Raw genomic sequence first — 16,524 nt, forward strand, 5'->3', positions numbered from 1 at the left:
TGAAATCCAGAAAGCTCGCAAAACAAAGCATCTCCATCCCTTATTTAGTGACAAAACCTGACCTGCATGGATAAAATACTATTTAGACTCTGTTTTCCCCATTTTATATGAATATCCATACATAATACTGCAAGCATATTATGTGCTTAATTATGGGGGTGTTGCATAATGTACGTATGTATTATATGTTACATAATATTTACATATAAGCATATATATGTCTGTATATATGTATCTAATAAACTCAAAATTTCTAAATTCCCCAATAAATCTATGCTCTAGGATTTCGGATAAGGGATCAGAGCCTGTGTTTATTTGGTGCTCAGTGCTGCACCCGCGATATCTCAGTTAAGCTTCCGGCCATCCATTTGAGGACACCGATGCTGGCACCCTGACCTGACCCTAAATTTCACGTTCATTCCATCATATCCAGCCGCCCGCCGCCTTCCCCATCCCACCCGTCAAAATAATTTAAAAAAAAAAAAGTCGTCTTTCCTGGCCTGTAGCTTGTGGGGTGGCCGTCTTGGGGAGCACCAGAAAAGTGTTTAGGGCTCGATGATGGGGAGAAATGGCGTCTCACTTTCCCCCTGCTGACACCAGGACTGTCCCTTCCTCTCCAGACAGGGGGCACTGCCACGTCTAATGAACAAGCCTTAACTGTCAGTACCCGAAGACGAGGTCCCGCTACTGCCGTTGCTTCCTGCACACACCTGGGCCCTTCCGGTCGGTTGGTCTGTCAGGTGGAGAAGGCTGCCCAGTGCCCCCCCCTCACCACAGGCTCTCCCGGACGGATCGGGGCAGGAAGGCTCACCCTCCACGAGCACGTGCTCCGTCTCCCCAGACAGCACTTCAGGCTGGGAAAGAAGCCAGGCGGCCCAGAAATGTCCATGCCGGTGGTTTGGTTTTGTTTTGTTTAATGTAAAAATGTGCATTTCTACCCATTTTAAACCCCTGCAGCAGCTCCAGGAACATGGATGTAAGGCTGGACCGTCTCCCCTGGGTTCTGAGTCGTGAAAGCGCCTCTTCCCCCCGACCCCCACCCAGGGCTGGTCTTTTTTGAAAGGACATTTCCAAGGAAGATGAAACCACACATTTCCTGCTGTAACTGTGGTCCCAGCAGTACCACCGGGTTGGGGGCTTTGATTGCTCCTTTGGCGAATTCTTTCTCCCTCTCGAAGAATCAGCAGTTCTGATCTTTAAACACACCTACCCTCATTCTTTCAAGTGTATTTATCCTCCCAGTGGGGCTGTGTGCAGAGCTTGCCTGTTCCATTGTACATCACGTTTTGTTTGCTTTAGAAGGTGAAAAAGCAATAATCCAGCCAACTTTCTTTGAATTTTGATATGTATATATGTTTTTATGTTAAAGAACAGGAGGAGAGGCGTGTGAATAGTTTGCTTGAAGTATCCAATCATCTCAGGTTATCTTATCCCTACCCCAAGCTTTTTAAAAATTCTAATTGTCACCCTGGTGTACATTTTCCTGGTTCCTATTCATTCGAGCTCTGATTTCTGTAGGGTGACCTTTGTCCCTTGGCCTCAAGGTTCAAAAAACTGCAGCCCAAATGGCAGTGCCTTTCCCTCCCAAACATCAAACCCACCCAAGAGGCTTTTTCTTCAAAGTCCCTTTCTGAACACGACCTGAGCTGCTGGCATAAAAGATCCATTCCCAGTTGGTCTCAGGACAAACGATGAATGAGGGGTCCTTTTTGTTTCTTCTCACCTCTTCTTTCTACCCAACCTCCCCCCAATTCTACCTGACCAGGTGCTTTTTCTAGGTCCAAATGCAGGAAGGGAGGGTCTTGCTGAAAGCCCTTCTCTGGAGGGGAGTCCCCCCGACCCCCAGCCCAGGAACTCTGGACAGACTTGCTAGACGCTAGGTAACCAAGTATAGACTTGCCTTGCCTCTTTTTTTCTTGGCAACTCTAAGCTCATTCCCAGGAATCTCCAAGACCTCTGGGGTCTCCAGTCATGTCTACTCTGTCATTTTTTTTGGAAATCCTCCACACCAGCCTCCTCCACCTCTTAAGCCCAAGGCTCCAGCAGTCATCCCAGAGATAGCCGACCCACCGCCATGTCTGGAGTTGCCATAAACTTTGTGCCAACCTTGCCTGGGAGATGCCCATGTGTGAGAGAGTTGCTTGGGCAGTTCACAGGGCAGCCTGTGATTGCTGAGGGGCACTGGGGCTGAGCTTCTTAATGGATCTTTGCTCAGCAATGGACTTCCCAAGAGGTGAAAGTCTCTCCTAATAAATCCGTTCTTTGCAAATGGTGTCAAAACCTGCTTCCCTTCTCCCTGGCCACCCCTCCTTCAGTCTCTATTTGTCTCCTCAGATCTTCTTCCTCCCTTATCTCCCTTTACCACCTCTTCCCTCTCTTGGGTATGGCAGGATGGAGACCAATCCCGTCTCTGCAGGTTAAGACAAACACCCGGGCCCGAGAGGGGTTGTGGTTCAGCACCATGGACAGTGACCGAGGTGGGGGTGAGAGGCCCTCCCTCCCTGAGTCCTGTTGGCTGAGCTTCGGCTACTGGATGGGCGGTTGTTGGAGCCCGTCACCCGGGCAACCTTGTGCATCTGGAAACCTCATGCATGTGTGTCTGGAGATTTGGTCCTGCTTGATCATAGTTTGTATTCTCTTCATTCCCTGAGTTTGCGGTCAGTCCGTTCTCTCTGGCCATTTGGGGATTTAATCCTTTCAGGAACTGCTTCAGTTGATTTTTCTTTCTTACTCTTTAAAGATCCAGTTCATGTTTTATTTCAATTTGGCTGTAGCGTCCAGGTCAGTAGGTCCTCTTTAAAAGACACTCCTAGTGTGCTTTGACCCTGATGTCTTTTCTCGGCTGCTGGCTTTCTTTGCCTTTCTCGAGGTGGGACGGCCCCTTGGTACCATCTGAGGCTGTAGGAAGCGACTTGCGCTGTTCAGTCAGTATAGTGCTACTCACCATGCAGAACTCTCAGTTTTGAATTAGTCACGTTTCATCCCACGCATACCCAACAGGAAAGCAAAACACTTGAAAACAAGATTGACCTGGAGGTCTTCTACCTAACCTCCCACACCTGGATTGGAACTAAAAATCCATGTAATTCCTTGGTGATGAGGACATACAGAGTCCACCCCTTGAAACTGACTACAGCAGCCTCATCCCTTCACCGTTGAGCAGACAGTCACAGTGGGTCAGGAGCAGCCTACTCAGTGCAGGCTCCCGTGACCCCTGGCTCCCGCTATGATCAGTACAATGAAGTTTGCAGCAACTGATGCTTCAAGCCTTCGCGGATAGCCAGGCAAATGGGTTATTTATTTCTCCTCTTTCTAAACCAGGTGAGCTCTTGGGGGCTAAGCAAGGGGTTGTATGCTAGTTTCTTGAGTTTGCCTGGAGCCACCTTTGGAAATCTGTCTCCTTTTAAACTAACTTAATATGCCTTAATCATTTGTATGCAATCAGGTCACCCGCCCTCATCCAGCCCTCCTCCCCTGGGCCTTTGGCTTTCTTTAAATGAGAGTTTTATACAGAATGCATCAAAAATAAGATGGATAGGTAGGTGATTTTTTAAAGTATCCTCACTCTCACTCTCTCTCTCCCCCTCCATCCCCCCACACCCCCTTTGCACATCAGCATTTTGAGAGCTGGTCTTTTGATAAGTCCATATCTTTCTCCCCTCCAGTAGATCCCCTTCTTCATGGTCTCTTGCCTAATGTAACAGAAGCCTTTGGCCTGTAAAATTCCATGGCAAGGCCTCAAAAATCAGTGTTGTGGAGAATCTCTCAGTACCACCAGAGAAACTCCAATGGAAGAGAAGCCTCACTAAACTCCAGTGGAGTTTAGGATGTTGGGGGCTTTGAGTGATGCTGCCCTGACGGCCTCATGTTGTCTGGGATTCGGGGAAAGGACAATCAGATGGGGAGGTTTTGCAGGGGACAAGCAAAGTCATGTGCTTTCAGACGAATGTGTTTTCCCTTGTGCTTCCCAGGAAGAAATGAGGCCAACTCTAGGTATCGGAATAGAGGTGAGCCTGAGGTCTTCAACCTTAGAGGCTGTGCAGGGGATTTGGAAAAACCTTAGGCATGATTTCCCTGAAGGAGACCTCAGCTGCTCCCACCTGGCGCTGACAGCTGCCTTGTCCATTTACATTTTTCATCACGATACCCCCAGACTGCCCCAGGAGCTAGGTGTCATTACAAAGCTAAAAACCCACAGATGTGTCATTGGATCACCTCCAAAACAAAATGCTTGCTTAAAGGTGACGTGGGCCTGCATGGAAGACAGCGTCCCACCCAAGGAGAGGACTCTCAAGCCAGCCGCTCCCTCTCTCCTCCTCCATCCCTGTGGTCCCTCCCACACAGCCCTGTCCCTTAATACAGGAAGCTAGATGATGGTTGTCTTTGTGTAAACTAGCATTTCAGGGTGAGGTCTGCAGGGAGGTGGGAGAAAAGCTCTATCCACCGGGAATTGCGCCCCCTCCAATTTATGCCGTGGCGAGTCACTACAGTAATGGAGAATCCTTCTATAGCCTCCGACTGTGCCTTTCCTCCTCCAACGTGATAAAACAGGAAAGCAAAAAAAAGAGCCCCATGGCATCGTGATTCCATGGGGTAGGAGGGAGCCACTTAAGGGAGAGCGGACCTGCCCCACGTTGGAAGGGGGTCCACCTTGGGCCCCACCCCCTTTGGGAGTGATGGATCTGAGCCCTGTGCTGAGAAGCTGCCAGGAGTTACCCTGTTGGAATTCTGGGCAAGTCGAGGGTCTGGAAACAGAATCGCATAGAAAACCAGTAGGCATGAATGTGCTGGGTCTTGGTCTGTATCTCCTTTGGCCCCCATCACCCCTCTAGAGATTTCTTTCTTTTGTCTAGGTTGGTTCCTGCAGGGAGGGGGCCAGAAAGCCAGGTTCCTGGAAAGTCAGCCTGAGATTTCCAGCAAGGTAACCTCTCAGCCGCTCCCTGTTGCCCTCCCAGAATCTCCTTAAACAGTCAGCCTCACACCTGGCACCACACCATCTCCTCCCATGAATCAGCCTGGCACTGTTTTAACAATCTCCAGTGGCGTCACGCCTGCTAAAAAAAAAAAAACGTGATGCCGTTGTCTAAAGAATGATCTCATTCCACATAGCCTTATAGATCCTGTAAATACGGGGCTCATAAAAGTCATCTGTTGTGTTACTGAAGATATTTTGTACTGTGTCGTTTCCTAAATCATACCAACATCCTACAAGTCCTGCACTTCCCAGACGATTATGATCCTCAAAATGCTTTGTAAGATGGAGGGGGGAGTGGAAATATATATACGTACGCTATGTATTTTCCTAACCTTTCTTCTGGGTCCCTTCCTCCGATATTTGAGTCACGATCGAAAAGGAACTCAAGTCCTGTGTGCAGGAAAGTTGAAGCGTCCGGCCAGTTGGTGTCCTTGCAGTTGCCTTATGAATTCACAGGCTCCAGGAGTTCTGAACAGAAGGTGGTCGACCGGCACTTTATCCAGTCCCAGAAATGATCTCTAATCGTGTGACTGAGAATTCATCTAGAAAAACCTATATTTTTAACATCAAAACAAATGGGGCTTCCCGGACCTCACAGAGTATTGGATGTCTACCAGTACTTTTCTATTTTGTAACTGTAAAGAGGTTTCATACGCACAGCAGAGCAGTTGGGAATCTGGTCGACTGCCCTAAAACAAAATGACCTTTGCATGTACAAAGACGTTGCATTCAGACTCTGAAAACAGCAAATAAAGCTTTGACGCGAGCTGCACTGGAGACGTCAGCGTGTCGGTGTGTGAATGAATGGACTCCCCCATGCATGCATGCCTGTCCCCAGCTGAGTCAGTCTCTCCGCTGTGCCGAGCTGGGGGGCCAGACAGCGGGAGGGCGCAGCAGGGGTCCTGGGAAAGGGGGCCGATGGAGACAAAGCAGGATCTCCATTCGACGTGGGGTTGGGTCCTCATTCGGCCTCCTCCTGGCTGTGGGGTATCTCTGAACCCTCACGGTTCTGCAGAATGGCGGTGGTGACAGCGATAACAGTGGGCAAAAGTTAAAGGCAGTGGCTCTCAGCTGGGTGGATTGTGTCCCCCGCACGACATCTGGCAATGACAGGAGATGTTGTTTTAGTTATCACAAGGAGGGAAGGGAGATGCTACTGGCATCTAGTGGGTGGAGGCCAGGGTTGCCGCTCAGCATTGTACACTGTGCAGGACAGCCCTCCCACCCCATCGCACGGAATGATCTGGCCCCAAATGGCAATAGGGCCAAGATTGAGAACTCTAGGTTAAAGAAATGTGGCCCAGGAAATCTGGGCATATAGTAGGTCTTCAGGATCCTAAAGGAACTGATGGGGGTTGGGGAGTCAGGCCTGATAGGCTGTCGCACCTCTGTCTTCCCCCTTATATCCGCAGCAGGTGGCGGCTGCATCCCAGGTTAAGGGGTTGAGACCAACTCTGCTTTCCATGAGCACCAGAAGGAAGCAGCCTCTTGGTTTGAACTGTCAACAGTAGGCAGGATCCTCAGTGATTACAAGCTAGAAGGTAACGCTGTGCTGAGTGTTTTGCTTTCGTGATCTCTCAGTGGCTCGAGGAGAGAGAAGCTTCTCCATTTACAGATGAGGAGACTGTGATTCTGACCTTCATTCACTCACCCAAGGTCACACAAGTCCACCTGTTTCCAGAGCCCAGCTGTCACCCACATCTCCAGGGACGCAAGGAGGTTGGGTTTTATGCTGACTTGAGAATGTTAGCTAAAAACAACAACAAAAGAAAACCCTCTTGGTTAACAATTTACCCCTTTGCCCTCATTATTTTATTCATTCAGCAATCATTAAATACAGGTTCCCCTCCACCATCCGAAAGTAGAGCGTTCCTCTGAAACCTTTCCTAAGCCGCAATGGCATAAATTGAAGAAGCAATTACCTGAGGACACATCTTGCTCACAGATGCACAGAAGAAATGGAGATAAAGCACAGATGCTCTCAGACACAGTTCAAAGCTCTGGCCGCTTGATGCTGAGATACTGAGTGTGGTTCCCACGGAAGGCACTTGGTGGCACCACTCGCTGCTTGGGGCTCACCTCGCCACTGTCATGGCTCGTTATAAAATGAACACCGAACGTGATTTTTGTTTTTCACCCTTTTTTTGTAAAAGCAAAAATTCTCTGGATTTCTTTCCGTTAAAAAAACAGGTACTAATGTAGGTCTTTCATAAAAGCAAAGTAGCTTAAGGCAAACTTTCGAAAAGCCAGGAAATTCTGTAGCTATCACAGGCAAAATTATACTTTGTTAGGCACACACACAAAATGCATGGATCTTTTTTTTTTTTTTAGTCATAAATAAAGGGACTATCATGATCATCTTTATTTCTATTTAGGCTAAGAGCTGGGCCCTGGAGGAGGCCAACCCCTTTTCCTCCTCTCTGCTGTGTGACGCTGGGTGAGTGACTCCACATCTCTGAACTGTTTCCTCCTCTATAAGGTGGAGATCATAATTCCTCCCCTAAAGAGGGCTGCGTGAGGATTGAACATACTGCTCATGAAGCTGGCCCAGTGCCGTGCACATAGTAGGTCTTCAATAAACGGTCACTGTTATTCGTCAATGTATAACGAAATGTATAACGAAAATGAATCTTTGTATAACGAATCTTCTGTATAACGAAAATGAATCTTTGTTGGGTCTGTTACCACATCTCGTGGAAATGTTTGGATGGATTTACACCCACCTTGGAGGGTATGTTCAGGGTGATCTGACTTAAAATTTAGGCCACGTGGCACATGGGAAAATTGAGAGATTCTGGGACCCCTCACTTTAAGAACTGGAGCAATGCCAAGGATGTCATGCACCCCAATAGGAAGATGGTGGAGCTGAGAAGCCAAAGGAAGGAAGTTGAGGACACTGAGATCTTTACACCCCGATGCCCCCTGCCTGGTGCTGCCGGGCTTCCCACAAAGCTGATGCAGTCCGTCTGCCCCCAGGAAGTCATCAGAGGCCACGGCTGAGGGCCTCCCTGGGCCTGCTATTGGGGTGAAGTGGCCCGCACAGAATCAGGTGGACAGCGCGCTGCCTCAGCAAGCCAGGATGTGCTGGGCTGTCAGAAAACGCCCATAAATAGGACGGCCCCTGCAGAAGCAGACTGAGTCTGCAGACGGCATCGGCCCTTCTGTTCTTCTCAAGGCGGCTGCAACAGGTCCATTCTGGGTACGCGGGGAGAGAGGCAGGCCCGGACCTCGGTGGTCTCCGGGGGGCGTGCACAGCTGGCCCCCTGCACCAACCGGGGATCCACGTGAGGGCTGGAGCCGAGAGGGAGGACGCAGGGCGGCCACCAAGCCAGCTGGTGTCTGAGGGGGTGGGCGGGGCCGAGCCCTTGGCTGGGAGCTTAGGGCAGGGGGCCTACAAAGACTGAGCACCGCTGAGGAGGGGGAATGGGCAGACGGGGGGGCTGCCACATCTGCTGAGAATCCTTCGTGAGCTGGACCTCCATGAGCTGGACCAGGCCCTGTTTTCTGCTGAGGCTGGACACAGGCAGACAGACAGCCCGCAGGCTACGCATCCCTGGGCCTGTGTCCTGAGTATATGGGCCACGCAGCCCATCTACTTCCAGGAACGTGGGGTGTAGCTGAGGTGCCTTCTGGGCCACTGTGGATGTCTGAAATGGGCATGTGTGTGTGCAAGAGAGGGGCTGTGTTTGTGCGACGGGTGGGAAGTGACTGTGTACAGTGGCCACGGGAGCTTGTGTGTGTGTGTGTGTGTGTGTGTGCGCACCTGTGCATGTGCTGATAAGCAGGAGAACAGTCCTATGTGTCTGTGTGTGCGGCATCAAGAGAATCCTTCCACGTGACTAATGCAGGCCCAGTGGTGTGTGGCACGTCCCTAGGGATGAAGGGGAGCTGTCTGTCTGTCTGTTTGTGTCTGTGTCTCTTTAAGTGGCTGGAACAAAGTAAGTGCTCCATAAATGCATATGAAATGAATAAGTGAATGCAGAGAAACTGGACTGGAGCCGGTGTCCCAGGACCTGGTCCGGCATCATGCTTTCTCTAGATGTCTGTCTGTCTGTCCATCTCCCACCAGTCTGTGGTCTCCTCTTCCTCTCCATCACCCAGCACAGGGCCAGGCAGCAACTGGGTTCTCACAGAATCTTTGGCAAGTGAAGGAGTCAGTGAACAAAAGACTATACTGCTTGGGGTGCAGAGGCAGGAGAGATTCCTGTAGAGGAAACCCCGGCAACGCCCACCCTCTGAGCAGGGTCTGGAGGTGCTGTGTCCGCACAGAGCTCCGGGTGTGGGGGAAGGGCACGCGCTTTGGAGCCCAGTCCCAGCCCCAGCTCACTGGGCCTCGGGATTGCCCTCTGTAAAATGGGGATCCTGACTGTCCCGGTCCCTGTGGTCCATAGTGGATGCCAAGGGGATGTTTGCTGAATGACTGAATGACCACATGTAGGTTGTGAGCAATGACCACATCTTGGAGGCAGCCAAGTTCTGTAGCTCAGGCTCGACTCCAATCACGTCAACACCTGGTTTCGCCCAGGTGCACCTGGTGACTCTTTTGCCTTTGAAGCCACAGGTGTTCCTGGGGCGATGGCGGAGCAGCACAGCGCGCCGGAACAGGCTGCCGCCGGCAAGGGCCACGGAGGTCTCGGGGGCGGCTACAAGGTACCGGGCAGGGAGGGGGTCCCGGGGGCTCTGGGTCCAGGGCTGCTCTTGGTCCTCGGGGTCAGCCTCCTGGCCAGGCAGCCTCTCTCCAGAAAGGAGCCGCAGCCCTTCCGGCCAGCTTGGACCACGAGCACATCTCCCCGGCCTGTGATAAATTCACTTCATGGTTCTGCCCCATCTTTCCTCTTCTGTGTCCTTGTCTGCAAAATGGAACTGGTCACGCGCACCCTGCCAGTCTCAATGCGGGTTTCGGGAGACACGGCGCTGACTCTCCTGCCTGACCTTGGTCCAGTCCCTGGCCCTCTCTGGAACTCAACAGCCCCATCTTTAAAATGGGGATGGTACCCACACTTCTCAGTGTGAGAGCTCAATGCATGTGCCATTACCATGGCCAGCTAACGGAGGAATCTGAGAGCTGGGATTTGTTGGCTCTGTCATTTTTTTTTTTTTTTTTTTTTTTTTTTTAGTTTTTGGCCGTGCTGCGTGGCATGTGGGATCTTAGTTCCTTGACCAGGGATCGAACCCGCGCCCCCTGCATTGGAAGCGCGGAGTCTTAACCACTGGACCGCCAGGGAAGTCCCGGCTCTGTCCTTTCTAAGCTATCCCGGGGGCTTTAATTTGAGATGGGGTCCGGGAATGAATTGACTAAGGAGATAACTGGGGGCTTTAACCAGAAGGGTGCACACCGGGAGGGGAAGAGCAGCAAAGAGGCCTGCCTGGCTCTGGGCCTGGTTCGTGGGTGAATCAGCCTTGCCCTGTGGACCCCCAGCTTTCCCCTGGGGAGAGCTGCCCAGAGGCAGCCGCCCACCAGAGAAGAGGGTATCACTGCCGGCCCTTCCTGGCTCCTTTTGGCATTTGGCTTTCCCCTGACCACGCCAGTGCTCGGGAGAAAAGAGCCAGCTGGCTTATTGAATCCATGCCTCCACTTAACTTGCTGTGCAGCCCAGGACGCTTTCTGAGCCTCCCTTGACCCTTGTATAAAATGACCAGAGCCAATGTTCGCCAGGGACCTGCTACAAAGACAGTTTGTGCTTCTAGGCGGGTGAAAGAGGCAAAACCTTCCTCTGCCTTTGCAACCACTTCCTCTGGGGTATAGGGACAGGTGAAGTTCAACTGTTGCAAACTGGAGTTTTATTTGTCCTGAGCAAGACTTTTTAAATGGAGAAATTTCACATTAAGGAAATTACAGATTTCTGGCTTCTCTTGAAAAGTTTAGAAGGGGGCCCGCAGTCCCTCCTAACCACAGAGGCTTCATTTCCCTACAGTTATCCCTCTGGTTATTTTGGTCATTTTGCTTTACTTGATTTTGCACTGCCTCCGGCCAGATACCAGAATTGCAGTCCCTGGATTAATGGGGGGTTCCTGGAGGTGTTCCCCACCATGGCCACCAGGGGGCAGGGCAGACCTGTGGCGGTGCTGGCTTCAGGCCTGTACCAGGCAGAGCTGAGGGAGCGGATGGCAGTACCTCCCTCCAAGGCCCTAAAGAGGACCTGGCAGGACACAGGCTGGGGCTGGGAACCCTGCCCCGGTGGGATGCTCAGGAGGCTGCCCTTCCAGGTGATCGTGTACGAAATGGAGAACTTCCAGGGCAAGCGGTGCGAGCTCTCGGCCGAGTGCCCCAACCTGACAGAAAGCCTGCTGGAGAAGGTGGGCTCCATCCAAGTGGAGTCGGGGCCGTGAGTACCTGCACCCCGAGCCCCTCCTCACAGCCCTGAGCCCTCTGGAAGTCGGGAGGTCCAGGATCAAGCTCTAGATCTGCTGTGGGGCCTTAGGCAACTCCCTTCCCATCTCTGGCCTCAGTTTTCCCACCTGTAAGATAAGAACATTGAACTGTGATTTTCTTGGAATCCTTCTAACTCTCCATCTCTGAGGTCAGTAGCAGGGCGCTGTGGAGAGAGAACAGAGGAAGGCACCCAGCACCTAACTCAGTGCCTACTAGTGGGATTTAACAGTTTTAATAGTTTTAATAATGATGATAATATCTAAATTTTAATGTGCTTTATATATATCACTGAATCCCTCTTGACAGATGAAGAAACTGAGGCCAAAGTGGTCATGTGTCCTGTCCACGTCCACGTGGCAAGCAGGAGTCCCAGCTGGACCCTGAATGCTTCAGGTGGAAAGTCCAGGCTCTGGTACTACCCACTTGGGTGATCCTGGGCAAGGTGCTTCACCCTCTTGGCCTCTGTTTTCTCATCTGTCAAATGGGATAATAAAGGTACATACTTCAGAGAGAGTTTTTGTGAAAACGAATGGACGGATGCACATAAATAATTACAATATAATAGTCATGATAGCACTAACAATATAATAGTAAGAAGAAGAAAAATAAGAGGAGGAGGGGGAGGGGCAGCAGGAGGAGGAAGAGAAGGAGGAGAAGGAGGAGATGTCTATGGAATACTTACTGTGTGCCAGACATTGCATTTAAAATGTTTCTGAGAGACTTCCCTGGTGGTGCAGTGGTTAAGAATCCGCCTGCCAATGCAGGGGACACGGGTTCGATCTCTGGTCCAGGAGGATCCCACATGCCGCGGAGCAACTAAGCCCGTGCACCACAACTACCGAGCCTGCTCTCTAGAGCCCGTGAGCCACAACTATGGAGCCCGCGCTCCTAGAGCCCTTTCTCCGCAACAAGAGAAGCCACCGCAGTGAGAAGCCCGCACACCGCAGTGAAGAGTAGCCCCCGCTCGCCGCAACTAGAGAAAGCCCGCACGCAGCAACGAAGACCCAACGCAGCCAAAAAAAAAAAAAAAAAAAAAATTTAAATAAATAAAAATAAAATAAAGAATAAAATAAAATGTTTCTGAGCAGCCTACACAGAGGCTGCACGTAAAATAGATTCTCAGTACTCTTCCCCAGGATGGTTTTCTGACTCAGAGTCTCAACTCCCAGTATGTTCTAGCAGCTCCCTCAATACCAGGACCAGGGGTCAGTAGTAGCGTTGGAGGGAAGGTGCAGGGTCAGAAGTCAGCAGCTCTTGGGCACCCCCCTCACTAGTCCTGGGTCCTCCCCGAGGGCAGCAGAGGTGACCCAGGCCTCTTTCCTCCCGCAGGTGGCTGGCATTTGAGCGCAGGGCCTTCCGCGGGGAGCAGTATGTGCTGGAGAAGGGGGATTATCCTCGCTGGGACGCGTGGTCCAACAGCCACCGCAGTGACAGCCTCCTGTCCCTCCGGCCTCTGCAAATCGTGAGTATAGCGCCCAGAAGCAGGACATGCCTGGAGCTCGTGCGGCAATCTCCTTTCACGAGCTCAGCCGAGGGCTGGGCTGGCATTCTACATGAATAATTCTGATCTCCTGCCACCCTCTCTGTGCCTTGGTGTCCCTATCTGCTAAATGACGGAGTTTTTAACCAGACCTGAAAGGCCCCTCTTGGTCTCACGGCTCTCTGGCTCTAAAATTCCTAAGGAGACCAGCTCTGGGGGTGGGCGTTATTTGACTTAATTCTTTCCTGGAGCCTCCCTGCTCCCTGTTCTGGGCATGGGAGCAGCCGGTTCACCCCGTGGTCTTGCCCCCAGGATGGTCCGGATCACAAGCTGCATCTCTTTGAGAACCCAGCTTTCGGCGGCCGCAAGATGGAGATAGTGGACGATGACGTGCCCAGCCTCTGGGCTCACGGCTTCCAGGACCGTGTGGCGAGCATCCGGGCCATCAACGGGACGTAAGGGACCTGATCCCACTCCTGCCCCTGCCCTGTCCTCCAGTTAGCATGCCTCTGGCTCCACACAGAATCTTTGTTCACAATTGCCTACACAGCTGACGTTTCCTGCTCCTTCAGGTCTGGAGGCCCTTCACTCAAGTCAGTGTGTCTACACCAACCTTGCTCAAAGCCCCATTCAAGATCTCCCATGATGCGAATGTCCAATTGCTTGCATTCCTGTACCGTTGGATATCCAGGAAGCCTTGACTTATAGACAGTTTTATCTTTTTTTTTTAACCAAGTGAAATCTGTCCCCCTTACCTGTCTCCATCAAAGTCTTCACTCCTTTTCTGAACATCCCTAGGCCCTTGAACTCAGATATTTTTTTCCTTTTCACAATCCTTGTCCTTACCAGGGAACCCAGCCTGTATGTGGGTGTGGCTTGAGTAGTACATAGGAGAGCAGGTTCATCACCGCCCTCCTTCTAGGCTTGATGTCTCTGTTAATGCAATCTTAGGATCACCATCCCTTTGTCCAGGTGACTATCTCACTTGCAGGCTTGTGATCTGGGGTTGGGCCTTGAAAGGTGCCACCTCTACCTGATAATAATGTATTCAACAACTTTTTACTAAGCTATCACCTATGGTCAGGGTATGGGGGCAACAAGAACTATACAATTCCTCCCTCAAGAATTTCACAGTCTTATAGGGAGACAGACAAGGAAATAGTATTCACAATTCGTTGTGATCAGAATTGTGATGGGGGATGTACAGGGGCTCTGAGGGTCCTGATGAGGCACTTGATTCAGCCTGGGGATGTCAGGAAGGGCTTTCTGGAGGAGGAGATATCTGAATTGATATGTAAAGGATACTAATGAAAGAGGAGATGAAATAAGGTTGAGGCAAGGACAAGCATTCCAGGCAGAAGGAACAGCATGTGTAAAGGCTCAGAGACAGGCAGGTTCAGGGAGAATAGAATAAGACAGGCTGGAGTGTGGGGTATAAAGAGGGAATGAGAGATGAGGCTAGAGATGCTGCGTGAAGAATCCTGTGGGCAGGACTAGGAGTTTGAGTTCATCCCGAGGGCACTGGGGAGCCAGGGAGGGATTTAGGCAGGTGGAGAGCATGATCAAACGCTGGTTTTAAAAGACTCCGTCTGGCTGGAGGCAAGAGCTTAGACACTGACCATCCTCACCGCGACCTTGGTCTCCCTGCAGGTGGGTTGGTTATGAGTTCCCTGGCTACCGCGGCCGCCAGTACGTGTTTGAGCGGGGTGAGTACCGCCACTGGAACGAGTGGGACGCCAACCAGCCACAGCTGCAGTCTGTGCGCCGCATCCGCGACCAGAAGTGGCACAAGCGGGGCTGCTTCCTCAGCAGCTGAAGGGCGCCCAGGCCCCAGTGGCCCAGGCCCGCCCTGGGGGGCAGCAAGGGCAAGAAGAGGCGGCTCCAGGGCCGGGGTGAGGGCCTGTCTGGCCACCCTCCCCCAGAATCTGCTCAATAAAGCCTGGGGCCGGTCCCCCACCTGCCATGTTCCTCTGTGTCACTTTTTGAGGGGGCTGGGCCCCAGGTAGAGCCCAGGGGAGGGGCAGGATGAAGGAGGCTGGGGCTTGAGGGTTCTGAGAGCCCCAAGGGAGGGCTGTGAGCTGTTCTCCCACTCGAGGCTCTGGTCCTTATCAGGCAGAACCACACGCGCATCCTGCCCTGATTTTGTGTCTGTCTGTCTGTGTCTCCATCTGTCAGTCCATCCATCCATCCATCCTTCTAGTCTTCCTTCCATATTTCTATGTTTTCTTCTGTCCATTGATTTATCCATCCCTCCTTCTACCCACCCATCTTTCTACCCATTCTTTCAATTCTTCCTCCTATCCTCCCATCAACCCATCCATCCATCCCTCCATCCATCCATCTTACGTCCCTCCCTCCATCCACCCGTCCCTCCATCCCTCCACCCATCCCTCCATCCCTCCCTCCCTCCCTCCATCCATCCATCCATCCATCCATCCACCCATCCATCCATCCACCCATCCACCCGTCCATCCATCCATCCATCCATCCACCCATCCATCCATCCATCCATCCATCCATCCACCCATCCATCCATCCATCCATCCATCCATCCATCCATCCCTCCATCCATCCATCTTACATCCCTCCCTCCATCCACCCATCCCTCCATCCCTCCCTCCCTCCCTCCATCCATCCATCCATCCATCCATCCATCTACCCATCCATCCCTCCCATCCATCCATCCTTGCCTCAATCCTTTCACCCATTAATCCATCCATCCTTCCTTTCTCCCATCCACCTGTCCATCATTCCCCCTCCATCTCTCTGTCAGTCTCTATTTTCACTAACTTATTCAACAAATTCCAGGCCCTGTTCAAGGCCTGAGGTCACAGCAGTGAACAAAGCAAAGTCCCACCCACACAGAGCTCACCTTCTATGAGAGAGACAGAACATAAATGAACAGGTAAAGTTTGAATATCATGCCAGGAGGTGGGAAGGGCTAAGGACAAGGAAGCAGGATACAAGGATGCAGAGTGATGGGGTCGCGGTCAGAGAACTCTGAGGAGGTGACATTTGAGCTCAGACTTGAATGACCCATGAGAACATTCCAGGCAGAGGAAGACCAGGCTTGAAGTTCATAGGCTGGAGTGCGGCTGAGTGATGGAGACACAGCAAGGAGGGTTAAGTAAGAGATGGGGAGGGGGTCAGAGAGGGCGTATGGTCAGCATTTAAGACTCCACAGACTCTGGGAAACTTTGACTCTTCTCCGGGGGGCGGGAGCCACGGAGAGTTTGAACGAGGCGAGACATGGTCTGTCTTTGGGTTTAATAGGAGCGCTCTGGCTGTGGCACAGAGCAGAGACGGTGGGACCAAGGGGGAAGCAGGGAGACCGGTTGGGAGGCTCCTGCAGAGATCCGGGTGAGCCGTGATGATACGGTGCCCCCGACCCGCTCTCTTCCACGCATCGGTGACTGTCCCCCTGCCCAGAGATCTTCTGCAGCCTCGGCTCAAGGGCTGAGCCCCCATCCCACCCGCCACCCCTGACCATCACTGCTCTGAGCCTCAGTGGCTTCCTACAGCCCAAGGCGGGACACCGTGGCCGCGCACGTGAGTCTCCTCTGCCGCCCGCTCCCCGCCTCCCTCCCCGCCTCCCTCCCCGCCATGGGAATAGGAGGGACTGTCCCGTCTGACAGTCAGGTGACAGCTGGCCTCCCGGGACCACCCCTCCCACCTCCAGGAGCCAATTCCGACCTT

General features: G+C 52.0%; 2 protein-coding genes across 5 annotated transcripts in view; both read left to right on the forward strand.

Annotated features, from left to right (window-relative positions):
* Positions 1-5,747, forward strand: part of KIAA1671 (KIAA1671 ortholog) — a 186,065-nt gene extending 180,318 nt beyond the window's left edge. For all 3 annotated transcript variants that reach the window (XM_061170488.1, XM_061170489.1, XM_061170490.1), the window contains one exon: positions 621-5,747. The gene's annotated coding sequence lies outside the window, so the exon portion shown is untranslated. The remainder of the gene's footprint in view (positions 1-620) is intronic.
* A 2,384-nt stretch (positions 5,748-8,131) lies between these two features.
* CRYBB3 (crystallin beta B3) lies at positions 8,132-14,789 on the forward strand. Of its 2 annotated transcripts, XM_061169922.1 has the most exons (6): positions 8,132-8,174; positions 9,531-9,625; positions 11,183-11,301; positions 12,678-12,810; positions 13,141-13,283; positions 14,479-14,789. In XM_061169922.1, the coding sequence occupies exons 2-6, from the start codon at positions 9,551-9,553 to the stop codon at positions 14,642-14,644; spliced, it is 636 nt and encodes a 211-aa protein (XP_061025905.1). In that variant the 5' UTR covers positions 8,132-8,174; positions 9,531-9,550; the 3' UTR covers positions 14,645-14,789. The 2 variants fall into 2 exon arrangements, with proteins under 2 accessions (XP_061025905.1, XP_061025904.1); XM_061169921.1 differs by lacking the exons at positions 8,132-8,174; positions 9,531-9,625 and having other exon boundaries at positions 11,006-11,301.
* Positions 14,790-16,524: the final 1,735 nt, after the last annotated feature.

The sequence above is a fragment of the Eubalaena glacialis genome, chromosome 15 (assembly GCF_028564815.1).
Source record: "Eubalaena glacialis isolate mEubGla1 chromosome 15, mEubGla1.1.hap2.+ XY, whole genome shotgun sequence".
In the NCBI taxonomy this organism is placed as follows: Eukaryota; Metazoa; Chordata; class Mammalia; order Artiodactyla; family Balaenidae; genus Eubalaena; species Eubalaena glacialis.